This window comes from Elephas maximus, chromosome 3 (genome assembly GCF_024166365.1).
Source record: "Elephas maximus indicus isolate mEleMax1 chromosome 3, mEleMax1 primary haplotype, whole genome shotgun sequence".
Taxonomy (NCBI): domain Eukaryota; kingdom Metazoa; phylum Chordata; class Mammalia; order Proboscidea; family Elephantidae; genus Elephas; species Elephas maximus.
In genome coordinates, this window is record NC_064821.1 from 170,224,443 (window position 1) to 170,238,624 (window position 14,182).

The 14,182-nt window shown below is 42.9% G+C and overlaps 2 protein-coding genes across 2 annotated transcripts in view; both read right to left on the bottom strand.

Annotated features, from left to right (window-relative positions):
- RBM15 (RNA binding motif protein 15) overlaps positions 1-14,182 on the bottom strand; it is a 1,133,685-nt gene that overhangs the window by 395,577 nt on the left and 723,926 nt on the right. The window lies entirely within an intron of this gene.
- On the bottom strand, positions 9,676-10,626 carry LOC126071404 (olfactory receptor 11A1-like). Its single transcript, XM_049875575.1, is given in 1 exon segment — positions 9,676-10,626. A coding segment is annotated over 1 exon segment (951 nt).

Sequence of the window (14,182 nt, forward strand, 5' to 3'; positions counted from 1 at the left end):
CTGGTCTTTTTATAACTCAGAAGTGATTATGTTTAAGATCCAACCTACTTTGGTATGACTTATTAACATAACAAAGAAAATTCTGTTTCCAAACAGGATCGTATCCACAGGTGCAAGGGCCAAGACTTTAATACATGTTTTTTAGGGACATAATTCAACCCATAAGGAGCCCTAATGGTGAAACGGTTAAGGTCTCAGCTGCTAATCAAAATGTTGGTGGTTCAAACCCACCCAGTACCTCCGTTGGAGACCTGGCGATCTGCTCCAGTGAAGATTACAGCCTAGAAAACTCTATGGGATCGCTATGAGTCAAAATCCATGGCACCTAACAACAACTCAATCCATAATAATCCATTTATAGATGAGAAAAGAGAGGCTCAAAGAGGTTGTACAACTAAGAAATGGCATCCTGAAGTCCACCTTTTAGCCAAAGATTAGACAGGTCTATAAAACAAGCAATAACACAAGTGAGGAACATGCTTCTTAGTTCAATCAAGTCTAAGAGACCAAGTGGGCAACACTTGCCCAAAATCAAAAATAAGAAGGCAGGAAGGGACAAGAAAACTGGATGAATGGACACTGAGAACCCAGGGTGGAAAAGGCAAGGAGGAGAGTGCTGACATATTTCAGGATTACAACTAATGTCACAAAACAATTTGTGTATAAAATTTTTGAATGAAAAACTAATTAGTGCTGTATGCTCTCACCTAAAACACAATAAAATTTAAAAAAAGAAAACAGAAAGAAATGGCAGAGCTGGGACTAAAATCCTAAAAAAAAAAAAAAACCTAGGTTGTCCAAATTCCATCTGTGACCTACACTTCCAATATTCACTACAGTCAATAAAATGGGGGGAATAATGGCGTCTAACTCCCCTTGTATTTTGGGAGATAGCCAATTGATCTAATGGGTGTGACTGTGCTTAACTAACAGTAAAGCATTAGACAGATGCTTTCCATTCTTTTTCACAGAAGTTCTCCTCTTTCCAGTTCAGAATTCTTACTCTTTAGAATTTTTTTTTTTTTTCATTATCTTTGAAAATGCCAGGCCAGGGTTTGGAAGAATGGAATGATTCATTTGACCTTCAGGTATGTCAGGGATGTATATGGGTGGGGAGGGGTAGGTAATGGATAAGGCAAGAGTCAGAAAAAGGCCCAGAGTTTGGAATGCTGTCTGCGGGAGATGGTGGTAGGTTACACTTGGTGATAGGACTATTGTTGTGTGTCTTCCAGCTGTTTCCAATACCTAGTGACCCTATAGGACAGTGTAGGAACTACCCCATAGGGTTTTCTAGGCTGAAATCTTTATGGGAGCAGATCACCAGGTCTTTTCTCCTGCACAGTAGCTGCTGGGTTAGAATAGCTGAACTCTCGGTTAGCAGCCAAGTGCTTAACCATCGTGCCACCAGGACTTCCTTGGTAATAGGACTAGGAGATGAGAAGTCTTAAAGCACAGGAAGCCACATACCAGACCACTGGAACTGAGGCAGTGAATAAAATGGATAGAATTTCCGGTTTTGGAGTAAAAAAAGACCAGTTTCAATCTCAGCTCTTCACTTAACAGCTGTGAACTTTGGAAAGTTACTTAATCTCTGAGCTTTAGCTTCCTGATTTGTAGCGTGATAATGAAAACGAATACTACCCACCTCAGTGTCGGTGTGAAGGGTAAATAAGACAGTGCACATGAAGCACTTAGTATGATGTCTGACACATCATAAAACAAAAAACCAAACCTGTTGCAGTCAAGTCAATTCTGACTCACAGCAAACCTATAGGACAGAGTAGAACCACCCTATAGGGTTTCCAAGGAGCAGGTGGTGGGTTTGAACTGCCAACCTTTGGTTAACAGCAATTGCTCTTAACCACTGTGTCACCAGTGCTTAATAAATAGAAATTATTATTGCTGATACCATTCTTTCCCATGGGTCAGCCCTAGTCGGAGGTTAGTCCAGAATCTGAATGTCTCAGGGTATGAAGGAAGAGGGAGAGAGCTAGCTTTCTCAGATGCATTCTTATAAGTTAAGCACTGAGGAGGGTGTCATCCATCTCTTCATTTACCAGGTAAAGAAACTGTGGATCAGTGACTGGTTCTAAGTTTCACAGCTGGCAAGTGATACATTGGGGTTGTAACCTGGTCCCTTAACCCCTTTAATCAAAGAAAATTCCAGTGGATGAAGTAGGGTCAAAACTGGAAACACATTTTTCAAAATCTACTGATCATTGTGTTTCTAAATCAACATTCCAAAGTGATCTTCTCTGTGAATATTGGTTCTGAGGGGTGTTAATAGAATGCATCAATCAATTGAAAAATCAGTAAACCATTTTATGTTTTTGTTGGGAAAAGCTGAGTTAACAAAGATGTAAAGATTCTTTACTACACAACTTGTTAGACCTTCATACTCTCCAAGGAAAGGATACGGTATGCAGATTTTCCCAAACTTATTTACCATGGAAAAGTTTGGTGGGAATGAGGTGTTATTTTTCAGGGAATAATTTTTTCAGAGTAACCATACCTTAGAAAAAGTGTGGTTACAAACTCTCCTTGGCTGATGACTCAATGGTCCTTACCTGGGGTTGCTGTCACAATCACAGGCCCCTGAATTGGAAGAGCTGGTAAGAGGCTTCTCACGTGACTCACATTTTCCCAGTTATCTGATCTATTCTGTGGGCTTCAATTATTCTGTGCCGAAGATCCATCTATATAGCCCAGATGTCTCATTTGAGTCTCACATGCACCTGCTTAGATGCCTACTTAGAATTTCTCAGGCACCTCAAATCCAGTATCCAAAATTCAGTTTAGTGAACTCGGTCAGCATTCTCACACTCAAGATGGCATTCACAATCTAGGAAAAATGCCAGACTCCTTTGAGTTGCTCATATCAGAAATCAGGCATCCCCTTAGGCTACTTTCTCTTCCAACTACCACACATCATGAGCCACCAAGTTCAACATGCTTTTGTCTAAATATTTTTCAAATCAGACCACTTCTCTCCAACCTTCAGCCATTACACTTATTATGTCTCACCTGGGTTACTGGATCCCAGCCTCCTTCAAGATCATCTTGAAAGTTTCTGAACTCTGCCCCCAGGGGGAGAGCCTTCTAAAATGCAGATTTAATTATGTCACTCCCCAGTTTAAAACTCTTCAATGAGTTCCCATAGGATTTAAGCAATTCCTTAATAGGTTTACACTCTCAGCTGGCCACTCCTTTCCCACCTCTACCCTATGGTCCCACTACACTGAACACTGAACTCCTTCGAATTGCTTGAACAAACCAATCTCTCTCTCTCTTTTACTCTCTTTCTTGCTTGTTCAACTGCTTTCTGGAATATCCCCTCTACTCTTCAACTGACTAATTCCTACTCATTCTCTACATCTCAGTTTCCTCCCAGAAGCCCTCCAAACAGAACTAGGACTTCTGCTACGTGCTCCCATTGCCGACATGCACCTCCATCATTCATTGTCTTTGTAATTGTCTTCTGCACTAGACTCAAAGCTCTGTAGTATTTGTGGTTACTCTAGTAATCTGTGTTGATCTTGCTCACGTGTATTTTTGGTACCTAACTCTGTGCCTAGCACATAAGAAGTTGTCTTAGTCATCTAGTGCTGCTATAACAGAAATAGCACGAGCAGGTGGCTTTAACAAAGAGAAACTTATTCTCTCAGTCCAGTAGGCTAGAAGTCCAAATTCAGGGCGTCAGCTCCAGGGGAAGTCTTTCTTTCTCTTTTGGCTCTGGAGGAAGGTCCTTGTCATCAGTCTTCCCTTGGACTAGGAGCTTCTCAGCATAGAAATCTCAGGTACAAAGGATGCGCTCCGTTCCCAGCATTGCCTTCGTGGTGGTATGAGGTTCCCATGTTTCTCTGCTCGCTTCTCTCTTTTATATCTCAAAAGAGGTTGGTTTAAGACACAACCTAATCTTGTAGATTGAGTTCTGCCTCATTAATGTAACTGCCGCTAATCCCACCTCATCAGTGTCACAGAGATAAGATTTACAACACACAGGAAAATCACATCAGATGACAAAATGTGGACAATCACACAATACCGGGAATCATGGCCCAGCCAAGTTAACAGATGTTTTGGAGGGACACAATTCAATCCATGGCAGAGGTGTTCTATAAATATTTGAGCAGCTTCAGCTAGTGTGAGGTCTGAAAGTTAGAGGGGCCGGAGATTTGGGAAAGGATGATTATGGTATACATTTGTGGAAAGAGGAGTGGTTATTAGAGAGGGGACCTTAGGAATCTTAAGAATATCAGGAAAAAAAAATCTCAAGATAAGAGTTGCTCATAGCAAAATAGACACCCATTTTAATGGAGAAAATTTTTCCTTTAATCTACCCTTCTCCATCATTGCACCAGAAGAGTTGATTTAAGTGCTTGATGATCAGAGGGGACTGTTGCCTGGGAATATAAAACTATATACCCACTCCGATCCAATCAACAAAATTGTAATGAGAACTAACAGTTATTTCTGACTGTCAGATGTTTACAGTTCTTTTGGAGGAACAAGAACAAAAAAAAAAAATAAAAGTATCAGTGCAAACCATGTTGTTGGATGCTCCAGAAGAATGCTCAGAGACTTTGAAAAACCTAAGTTAAAAAAAAAAAAAAGGATTTAGCATTGGTCTTCTCAGTGTATGGTATATTGATCAAGCACCATATGTGATAACGGAACATGGGAGTTTAGGTGGCTTGAACATGGCCATACAAAGCATGATAATGGATGCACCATTATCACGTAATAACACCTGTCAAAATGTATTCTGAATGGACAAAAGACTCCTATAGATATGGAGAGATCAATGAGTCTCCGTTCAGGTTTTGCTTTTTTGTTTTAGCCTTCTATGTAAGTGAGTGTACCTGTTTTTATTATTAGAAAATAAAAAACCCAAATAGTCACTTGAAATATGAGAAGACTACAGATAGAATTCTCAAGCTTATTCCAGCAAGTTACTCAAGTAAGCAAGAGTATTAGAGTTTGGGGGGACATAGAAGCTTATGAGAATTACAAGACTGGAAGCTTCAAATGGGAGATTAAATTTAACTGCTCACCCATTGGATTTTGCTTATAGACTCTGAAATTCTAGTTTTGAAGACAGTATAATATCATTTTTCAAAAAAAAGTTCTTCACAAATTTAATTGCTATTATGAATTATACCTTAGAAATAAGTATAAGTGCTTAAAATTATAACAATTGGCTTCGTATTATCTAGATTTTCCTGGCGTTTCAAAAAAATCATTCATATTGAGAAATGAACTAAAAATCTGGGTTTCAGAAATTGGATATATATTGTCTAGAGCCCATATCATTCCTAAAGCCTAAATCTATTAAAAAAATAAATCTAGTAGCCATAATATATCACAGACATGATGTAAAAAAGTGCCAAACTGTTTGGCAGTATGGCATTTGTAGTAATGTTGCCAGCAGGGTGTTTCCATGGATGCAAGTTTGCCAGTCCATGTCACATTGGATTAAGCCTAAAAGGCAAGGTAGTGTCATAATTGACTATTGTACCTGTACCAAAAAATGTACCAAGAAAAGAAGCTCTGAATTATGAAGTCTTAGAGCCGGAATGATGTAATGGAAATAAGAGACGGTTGGTAACCAGAAAGGCATTCATAGACATGTTTTGAGGAAGTCATTTAGCATCTTTGAATCTTAGTGTCTTCATCTGTGCCATGGGGATAATTTCTACTTTATGAGGACTAAACGTGAAACAGTGTGTAGAAAAGCTTTATAAAGTTTAAAGTACAATAAGAATGTTATCTATTATTCCCAATGTATTTCTTAGACAATATCTAGCCAATCTTTCTGATTTTTCAGATTTGGAGCCTGAGACCTAAAGCAGTTAATAGATTTGCCCCAGGTCTCTCAGCTAGCAGAGCCTAAGCAGATATCACAAGCTCTGACTCACACAGTGGTTAGGAGACAGTCAGGCCCCAGGAGGATGTATAAGGAATGGTCCCCTTGTACTGTAGGCCCTTGATCTCAGCATGATAGTTGGGACTCTCTCTTACCAACATCTCATCTTCTTTGATCTCAAATGGATGTGCATCAGTGGGAAACCACCAAGATTGAAGATGCTGCTGCAGCCCAACCGGGATGGATTTTCTTGCCATCCTGCCCTGAGCTCAGAGAGAATAGAGTGAGAGGTCTCTCAGCAAACACAACACTCCCTGTAATGGCAGCAGAGGCTATGACCTCCCCTCTCCCTTTTCAGCCTTGACTGTACATGTCTATCCTCTTCTGTTGATCACCAAGGAACCTCACAGCCTTGGCGCAAGAATCAGGACCTTAGAGATCATCACGTAGCTTTCTCTTTTCTTCTCTTCAGAAAGGAAGCTGACTAAGTCTGTGCATGACAAGAGCTCTTTTTTGTAGGCCAATTCACCCTTGAGCCTCAAAGAACAAATATGCCAGGATGTGGCCATGCCAACTCGAGGCATCCGGTGCCCACAAGGACAGGCATCCTTGATAAGCCTGGGGAGTCATTAGCAAGTGTTGCTTTGAGACTCAACTTGTACAAGAGAAGTTGTTTACAGAGATTCAGGAGGCTTGAAAACTTCAGTGCTAGCAACTGTGATATATAAAATCATCTACAGAAGCTGGCCATTCCAGGAGCTGTGGCCTCCTTCAGAGACTCTCTTCCTATTCTCACCTCAACCAGGGCACACCAACTGTCTCTAACCTTACAGGGCATAAATCAATTCAAACATGACCCCTTGTTTTTGTACATTTTTCAACAGGACATAAGGACAGCCATATGAAAAGAAAGATCCAGTAAAAAAAAAAAAGTGTGTGTGCATGTGCATGTATATGTGTACACATGTATAGCAGCAGAAGTCTTTATGCAAATGAAGTTTTAAATGGAACAGCAATAAATAAGATAGATAAAAGCAGAACTGCTCTGGTGACACAAAGTCAGGGCTCAAAGACTGCTTACCCTTTTTCCCCCTTTGGTGGCCTCTTAAGTACTTTGCCTAAGTACAGAAAACCACTGGTCCAGGCAACCAGACCCGTGGGTTCCTTGTCAGTGCTGGGTTTTATTTTCAGTTGTGGGACTGAAGGTGTGGCTCCTCTCATCCTGCAGCCCACACTGCCACAGAATGAGAGTCCTCTGGCTTTGTGTTTCATTATCATGTCTCAGTGAAAATAGGAAGCCAGTTCTATACACAACACCTCCTCTTCCCCATTTGGGAGGTTGGGAGGCAAGGTTGTCAACATCTTTCTGAAGCTTCCCGTGAAAGAAGAGTGGGGAAATGTTTCTACCAGCTGACAGCAGTTGTGCCATGCTGCCTACAAAAGTTTTGAGATTTGTTGCCTGATTGGAGACCCTGAGCTTATAGGGGTGCACTGTGGGGCTTGGGGTTGGGTGGGGGTCAACAGCTCTGGCATATGCTACAATATACTATATATTCCCTCTCTGCCAAGTGTAACAAAACAGCAGTCCTACCAGCAATTTTGGTGTACAAAAAGGGAGTTCTTTACGTGTCACCAGGCAAGGAAAGAATTCACTGAGTTGGTAGGTGGTGTGGTATTGGGGAGAGAGGTCTGGACTTAGAGGCGCTGGGCTCTAGTCTTTGTTCTATAATTACCCAGGGAAAGTCCACCTAATCCCCTCAGGTATCACTTCCTTCATCTGTGAAATGAGATGGACCTTAAAAATTCTGAGCTTTTATCACTCTATAATACTAAAAATGTGTCCCTACTATATAATAGTCTTGGGTGGGATTGGTGTGGGAGCTGGAACCTAGAAGAAGAGTTACAAGAGCTACCACTTATTAAGCTCTTTCTACAGGCCAGACAGTGTCCATAGGGACATTTTCTGACTTAACCTCAGGATGGAGTAGTATAACATTTCCTCTTTTCCAGATGAGAAAGGCTAAGATCGGAGAGTTTAGATAACTTGCCCAAAGTCATACTGCTAGAAAGTGGCAGAGCTTGAATTCAAAGCTCACACATGACACCGAAGACTGTTCTCCCAGGCAGCTTCCCCAAAGATTATTCTGGTATTAACGCTTGCTGCAGAGGAGTCACCCACAGATAATTGAGCGCTAACAACTTTTACTTTTACTGTGAGTACCCTAAGATGGGAGCCCTGGTGTTGCAGTGGTTAAGAGCTCAGCTGCTAACTGAAAGGTTGGCAGTTCAAAACTACCAGCCCCTCCTTGGAAACCTTATGGGGAAATTCTGCCCTGTCCTATAAGGTTGCTATGAGTCAGAACCGACTTTATGGCAGCTAATGACAATAACCCTAAGATGATCTCACATGTTTTCCTAGTGTGTAAGAGGAGTAAGAAGTGCGTAATTCATCTGTCATACAGCAAGGCCTGAGAATGTACTCCGATACCCAGTGCAGCCATGTATGCGCTGTTTCCCAGCCAGGGTTGCAAGTAACCTATCATGTATGGTGAACACAATCAGTTTGCTTAACTCTAGAAGAGAACAAAGCTTCAAGAGAAAAGTTTGGACAAGAGATAATCCTGTCCTTGGCACTGGGGAAAACAAAAAAACCAAACCTATTGCTGTGGAGTCGATTCTGACTCATAGTTACCCTATAGGACAGAGAAGAACTCCGCCATAAGACTGGCACTGGGGAAGTGGGAGGCATAATTTGTAAGAGTCAGGCAAGGAGGCATTAGCATCTATGTGTGCAATGCTGACCTCAGCTTTACTATTCAAGTCAATTCAGCGCTTTAGAACTGCACAGAGCAAAGAACAAGCACATGCCCACCACACCCTATGTTCTAACTACTGAAAGCAAGTGCCAGTAGGAAGGGGAGCGAGTTGGAGCAGGAACCTTGGGAAAGGGCGTGGCAGGAGTAGGTGGTGCTTAGAATATAAGAAGCCCCAACTTCCAACTGAGCTGTCACTATGGCAGCAGGGAAGTCAGAGTATTGGAGATATTGTTGTGCATCCTGTGTCTAGCCTCATTTTCCTAAGTCTTCATTTCCCCAAATCTGTTCCAAAGAAGGAAACCCTGGTGGCGTAGTGGTTAAGTGATACAGCTGCTAACCAAAGGGTCAGCAGTTCGAATCTGCCAGGTGCTCCTTGGAAACTCTGTGGGGCAGTTCTACCCTGTCCTATAGGGTCGTTCTGAGTTGGAATCGACTCGACAGCACTGGGTTTGGTTTTTGGTTTTGGTCCCAAAGAAAGAGACTGAAGCTCCACATTCTTGACATACAGTTAACATCTTTTTAATATAATTTGAATCATAAGTGTAATTTTTATATTAATGTATGTAATTTTACACTAGTTTTTTGATTACTGCTTTTCTTCCTTGTGGACTATGAGTTCATTAAGATCACAGGCTTCATCTTTTTTTATCTATCATTTTTTCACTTAAATTTAGCATAGTGCCTTGAGCATATTAGACCCTCAATGAATATTTGAACTGGCCTTACCAGTTCATTTTGGTTATGGTCTTTTACACAAGAAACTAGATCTACTGGAGATGTTGGAACAGAGTCTAACCTGCTTAGATTGTATCCTGGGACATCAGTTCACCTGAGGCTGTCAGTACTGAGCAGTGTCCACAGTCATACTCAGAGGCTTCTGGTCAACTGGCTTAGGTAGCTCCTTATTTAAGTAGTTGCCTTTGTACGCAGAATTTAAAAGACTCAGTCCAGTTCATCAGCCCTGGAACAAACACACCTCTTTCGCTTTTTATGTCATTTGAGGAAACCCGATTTCTTACTCAAGTTCCTCTTCAGAGCTTCGTGGATATCTCTATTTCTCAGACTGTAAATGATTGGGTTGAACATGGGTGTCAGGATGGTATAGAGTAGAGAGAACACTTTGCCCAAGAGTTGTGAAGAGTTGGCTGAGGGTACCAGATACACGGCAATCAGTGTCCCATAAAACACTGTGACCACAGTGAGGTGGGAGGAGCAGGCGGAGAACGCCTTTCGCTGGCCTGTGCCAGATGGAATTCTTAGGATAGCAGCAAGGATACAAGAATTGGAGGCTGTGATGAGGAGAAATGGGACCAGAGTGACTGCAGAAGAGGTGGCAAAGGCAATTGTCTCAGTGCGTGAGGTGTCCCCGCAAGAGAGATGGACCAGAGGGGTGAAGTCACAAAAGAAGTGATCGATTTCATTAGGTCCACAAAAGGTCAGTCTAGACAGTGGGACCATTGTGATTGCTGTGAGGAGGAAACAGCATAGCCAAGAACTGGCAGCCAACTTGATACAGAGGGGGCCAGTCATGAGGATGGGATAGCGGAGAGGTTGGCAGATGGCCAGGTAACAGTCATAAGACATTACTGCCAGCAAAAGGCACTCTGTTGCAGCCAGGGATCCAAAGAAGTAGAACTGTGCCAGCCAGCCAGGAACAGAGATAGTCTTCTGTTCAGCTATAATAATCAGCAACATCTTGGGGACAATGTTGGAGGTATACCAGATCTCCAGAAAGGACAGGTTCACCAAGAAGAAGTACATGGGTGTGTGGAGGTGATGGCTGAACAAAACTAACAGGCCAATGAGAATGTTTCCAGAGACTGTTATAGTGTAAAAAACTAAAAACATCATAAAGAGGGAAATATTTAGCTGTCAGATGGAAGTGAATCCTCAAAGCACAAATTCTGCTATGGTTGTTTGGTTTTCCCAAGATGGGATCACCATGCCTCTGCTTTCCTGGAAACAGTGACAAAACATGTAAAAACTAGAAAGTTCTAGCTTATATACAGAACACAGACTGACACTGAGTGATCTTCATTCCCCACCCTGGTTTTGGAAAGTTTTTTTTTTTTTTAATTTTGGCAAAGGGGGAGTTGGTCATATTTCCTTTCAAGATCTGAAATGGGAAAGAAAAAAAGTTGAAGTAAGAACCTGAGACCACTTTGATCCCTCCTGCTTCTCCTACCCTGTATCTTCTCTTCATCAGGAGCAAGGTCAGGCTTGGAGAAAGCAGGAAACAGAAGAAAAGAAGGGAAAAGGAAAACAAAGAGGGAAGGATGACAAGGAAAGGGTGGGAGAATCACCTACCACATGTCCTCCTGAATGTACTGTGGTAATCTGAGGAGTTATGAAAAGGAAGGAAGATGATCCAAAAGGAAGACAGAGAGGAGCATGAAAGGCACAGTCCAGATGGTTCCTGCACCCTCAGAGACAAGCTAGAGGATAAAGGGCCTAGGAGAAAGAAGCCCACCCCTTTCCTCCACAAGCACTGTTAATCTTTAGGGGAACAGCTCCTATTGTTACAGGACAAGGCTTCCCAGCTCGGGACTAAGCCGTGCCTAGGTTCTTGCCTTCTACTGACCAAGAATGACCAGGAGAGGCTCAGAAGTTCCACACGAACAAAGGTTTATCAGTGACAGAAACAGCGACAGAAAGAGAAAAAAAGCTCACAGCAGGGATCAGAGAGGGACCAAGCAATGCTAGGCTCTGTTCCCCTGAACAAAGGTTTTTCTGGGGCTTATATGGGTTTGGCGAGGATAAAAGGGTAATGAATATTTAGTTTTTTCTTTCAAGGGGCAGGTACTTCTCAGAATGGTGGTACATATTAAAGTAGGCTGTGTTAGCATCTGGAATCCAAGATGGAACCCTTAACAAAGGCTTCTGGGACTGGGTGGCAGAACTTACTATGGGGTGTTGTGCCTGCGCAGTCCCCCTGTGGCGCCGGTTCGATTCTTGTCGCAGGCACTTGCATCAGGCGGAGGTCATCCATCAGTCACCTTGCAGATGTCTGTGCATGCTCCAGGGACCAGATCCTGCGGTCCTTCTGAAAAAACATCTTACAATGAAGTACACTGTTTGTTCTTTCCTTATCTCACATTCCAGGATGGGGGTTTTATGTCACTAGCCAAGCACAAAATTTTTGTAAGAAAGTTGCAAGTTGCAGGTGTTGTAGGGCTCCTTGCCTAGGGGCTCAGTCCCTGTTTCTTCCCTATCTCACAGCCACTGGTAACTGGTAAGCAAGCAAAAAATCACGTAAGGTTAAAATTCTCAGATTCTGAGGTCAGCAACCACGCCGATGTAACCTAGGAGTAGATATGCTTTCTCTTACAACTGCAAATAGATAAAACCAGGCCATTAAATAGATTTCATCTAGGGCTGGAGTAAATGAGAAAAGGACAGTCAGAACCAGGTGGCCCAAGGCATGTGTGGAAGATAGCCCCGGGTCCTTTTGAATGAGATAAGGAAACCCTTGTCTTCTCAGTCCCATCTTGATCAAAACCCTATTACAAAGCCCAGGAGCAGACAGGGATCCTGCCCAACACTTGCTTCTAAGGAAACACTGCCATGGCCACAGAGAGAGTCTTTTACCTACTTTAGTATTCTCAACTCCTTTTTACTGAATCTGTACCTCCTTAACCAAAAAAACACAAAAACTCATTGCCCTCAAGTTGATTCCAACTCAGAGTGACCCTGTAGGATAGAGTAGAAGTGCCCCATAGGGTTTCCAAGGAGTGGCTGGTGGATTCAAACTGCCCACATTCTGGTCAGCAGCTGAGCTCTTAACCATGGCGCCACCAAGGCTCCATATCTCCTTAGGAATGATAAGTATGGAGGGACCAAGTTGCTGCAAGTGGGAATGGGAAAGTCCAGGTGTAGGCACAGAAACGACTGTGTGAGTATAATAATGAGGGAGTTACCAAGAGTAGAGAGCCCTAAACAAGGCCAGAGGCTCTGCTTTATACAAGTCAGATTTTCAACAAGTTATTTAACTTCTCTGAGACAGTTTCTCATCTGTAAAACGGGATCCCGGGATGCAGAAGAACTTAACATATGCCTACACGTGCAATAAAGCATGTAAATACAAAGACTGAGAAATCGCTGGCTATTCAGGGCTGCTGACATTACTTAAATTTAACCAAGGAATTGCCCTTACTTTGAAGGAGGCATTGGCCACGAACCCCAGGTCTCCTTTGCAGCACCCTGCAGTGTGTGTGTGTGTGTGTGCATGTAATTGTGTAATTAAACTGTTCCTGCTATCTTTAAGCATACCAACAGCCTCTCGGTATTGATTCCTTTTTTAAATTGCTCCCATGCCCTGAGTACCATTTTGTGGAGCATTTGTTCCAGCTTTCTAAGTGGCTCGCAGACTAACCTGGAATCTAGACTGACCTGCAGTCCTGGTGCCCAGAGCATGCCAGCAGAACATAGGGAACATGAGGAAGGTGCAAAGAAAGCACTTCCCTCCATCCCCTGCAATGCACACAGGACCATCTGAGACCTCTGAGAGAGGGCTTTAGTTCTGGCAGAACATGGCCAGACTTCCGGTTACTGCTATTGCTGCTGCTAATGATGATAATGACGATGCTGTTGTTACTTACGTTGTCCTAGGCATTGTTCTAAGAGCTGAAATATACACCTAATTTAATCATCACAACAACCCTAGGTGGTGGATCCTCTTACTATCCTCACTTTACCAACGAAGCCACGCTTTGCATGGAGGCACCAATATCAAAACCCACTGCCATCAATTCGATTCTGAGTCACAGTGACCCTATAGAACAGAGTAGAATTGCCTCACAGGCTTTCCAAGGCTGTAACCTTTACAGAAGCAGACTGCCACATCTTTCTCCCATGGTGGTTTGAATCACCAGCCTTTCGGTTAGCGGCCAAGCACTTAACCACTGCACCACCAGGGCTCCTGCATGGAGGCAACGAGAGGTTAAATAACGTACCCATGGTCCTTTGTTAGAAAGTGGCCGAGATGAGATTCAGGCTGGCTCTGGAGCCCTCCTCCCTTCTCACCATTAACACAGCCTCTCACGGGGCCTGGGAACCACAAACATGAAATGTAGGCTACATACGTTGTATCATCTCACAGGGGAAGGGGAAGAGTGGAAAGGTTCTACATGGCAGTTTCCAGTCCACGTTTAAATTTCATGGCAATACTTTGTTCGTTGGTGAGGGAGCCATCCCAGAAAGACTCACACTTTCTGACTGTCTGTCCCCTGGACTTACTTTCACACTGCCACACTTGTGTCCTTTCCTTATAAGCTTAAAAAAAGTCTGATCAACCTATTGCCGCAAATATATATAAAAATCCCTTTCTGAGAATATGCACAGGGAAATTACCACATCCTCTCTACCAGCCACTTACATTTCTGCTGCAGGGCTGCTGCATCCCCTGGAGGCAGTGTAGCAAGGCATAATGAAGGGAAAGTGGATGGAAGCAGGACTACAGAACTGACTAGAAAGGCAGTGAAGCCTAGTTAACAGGCCTAGG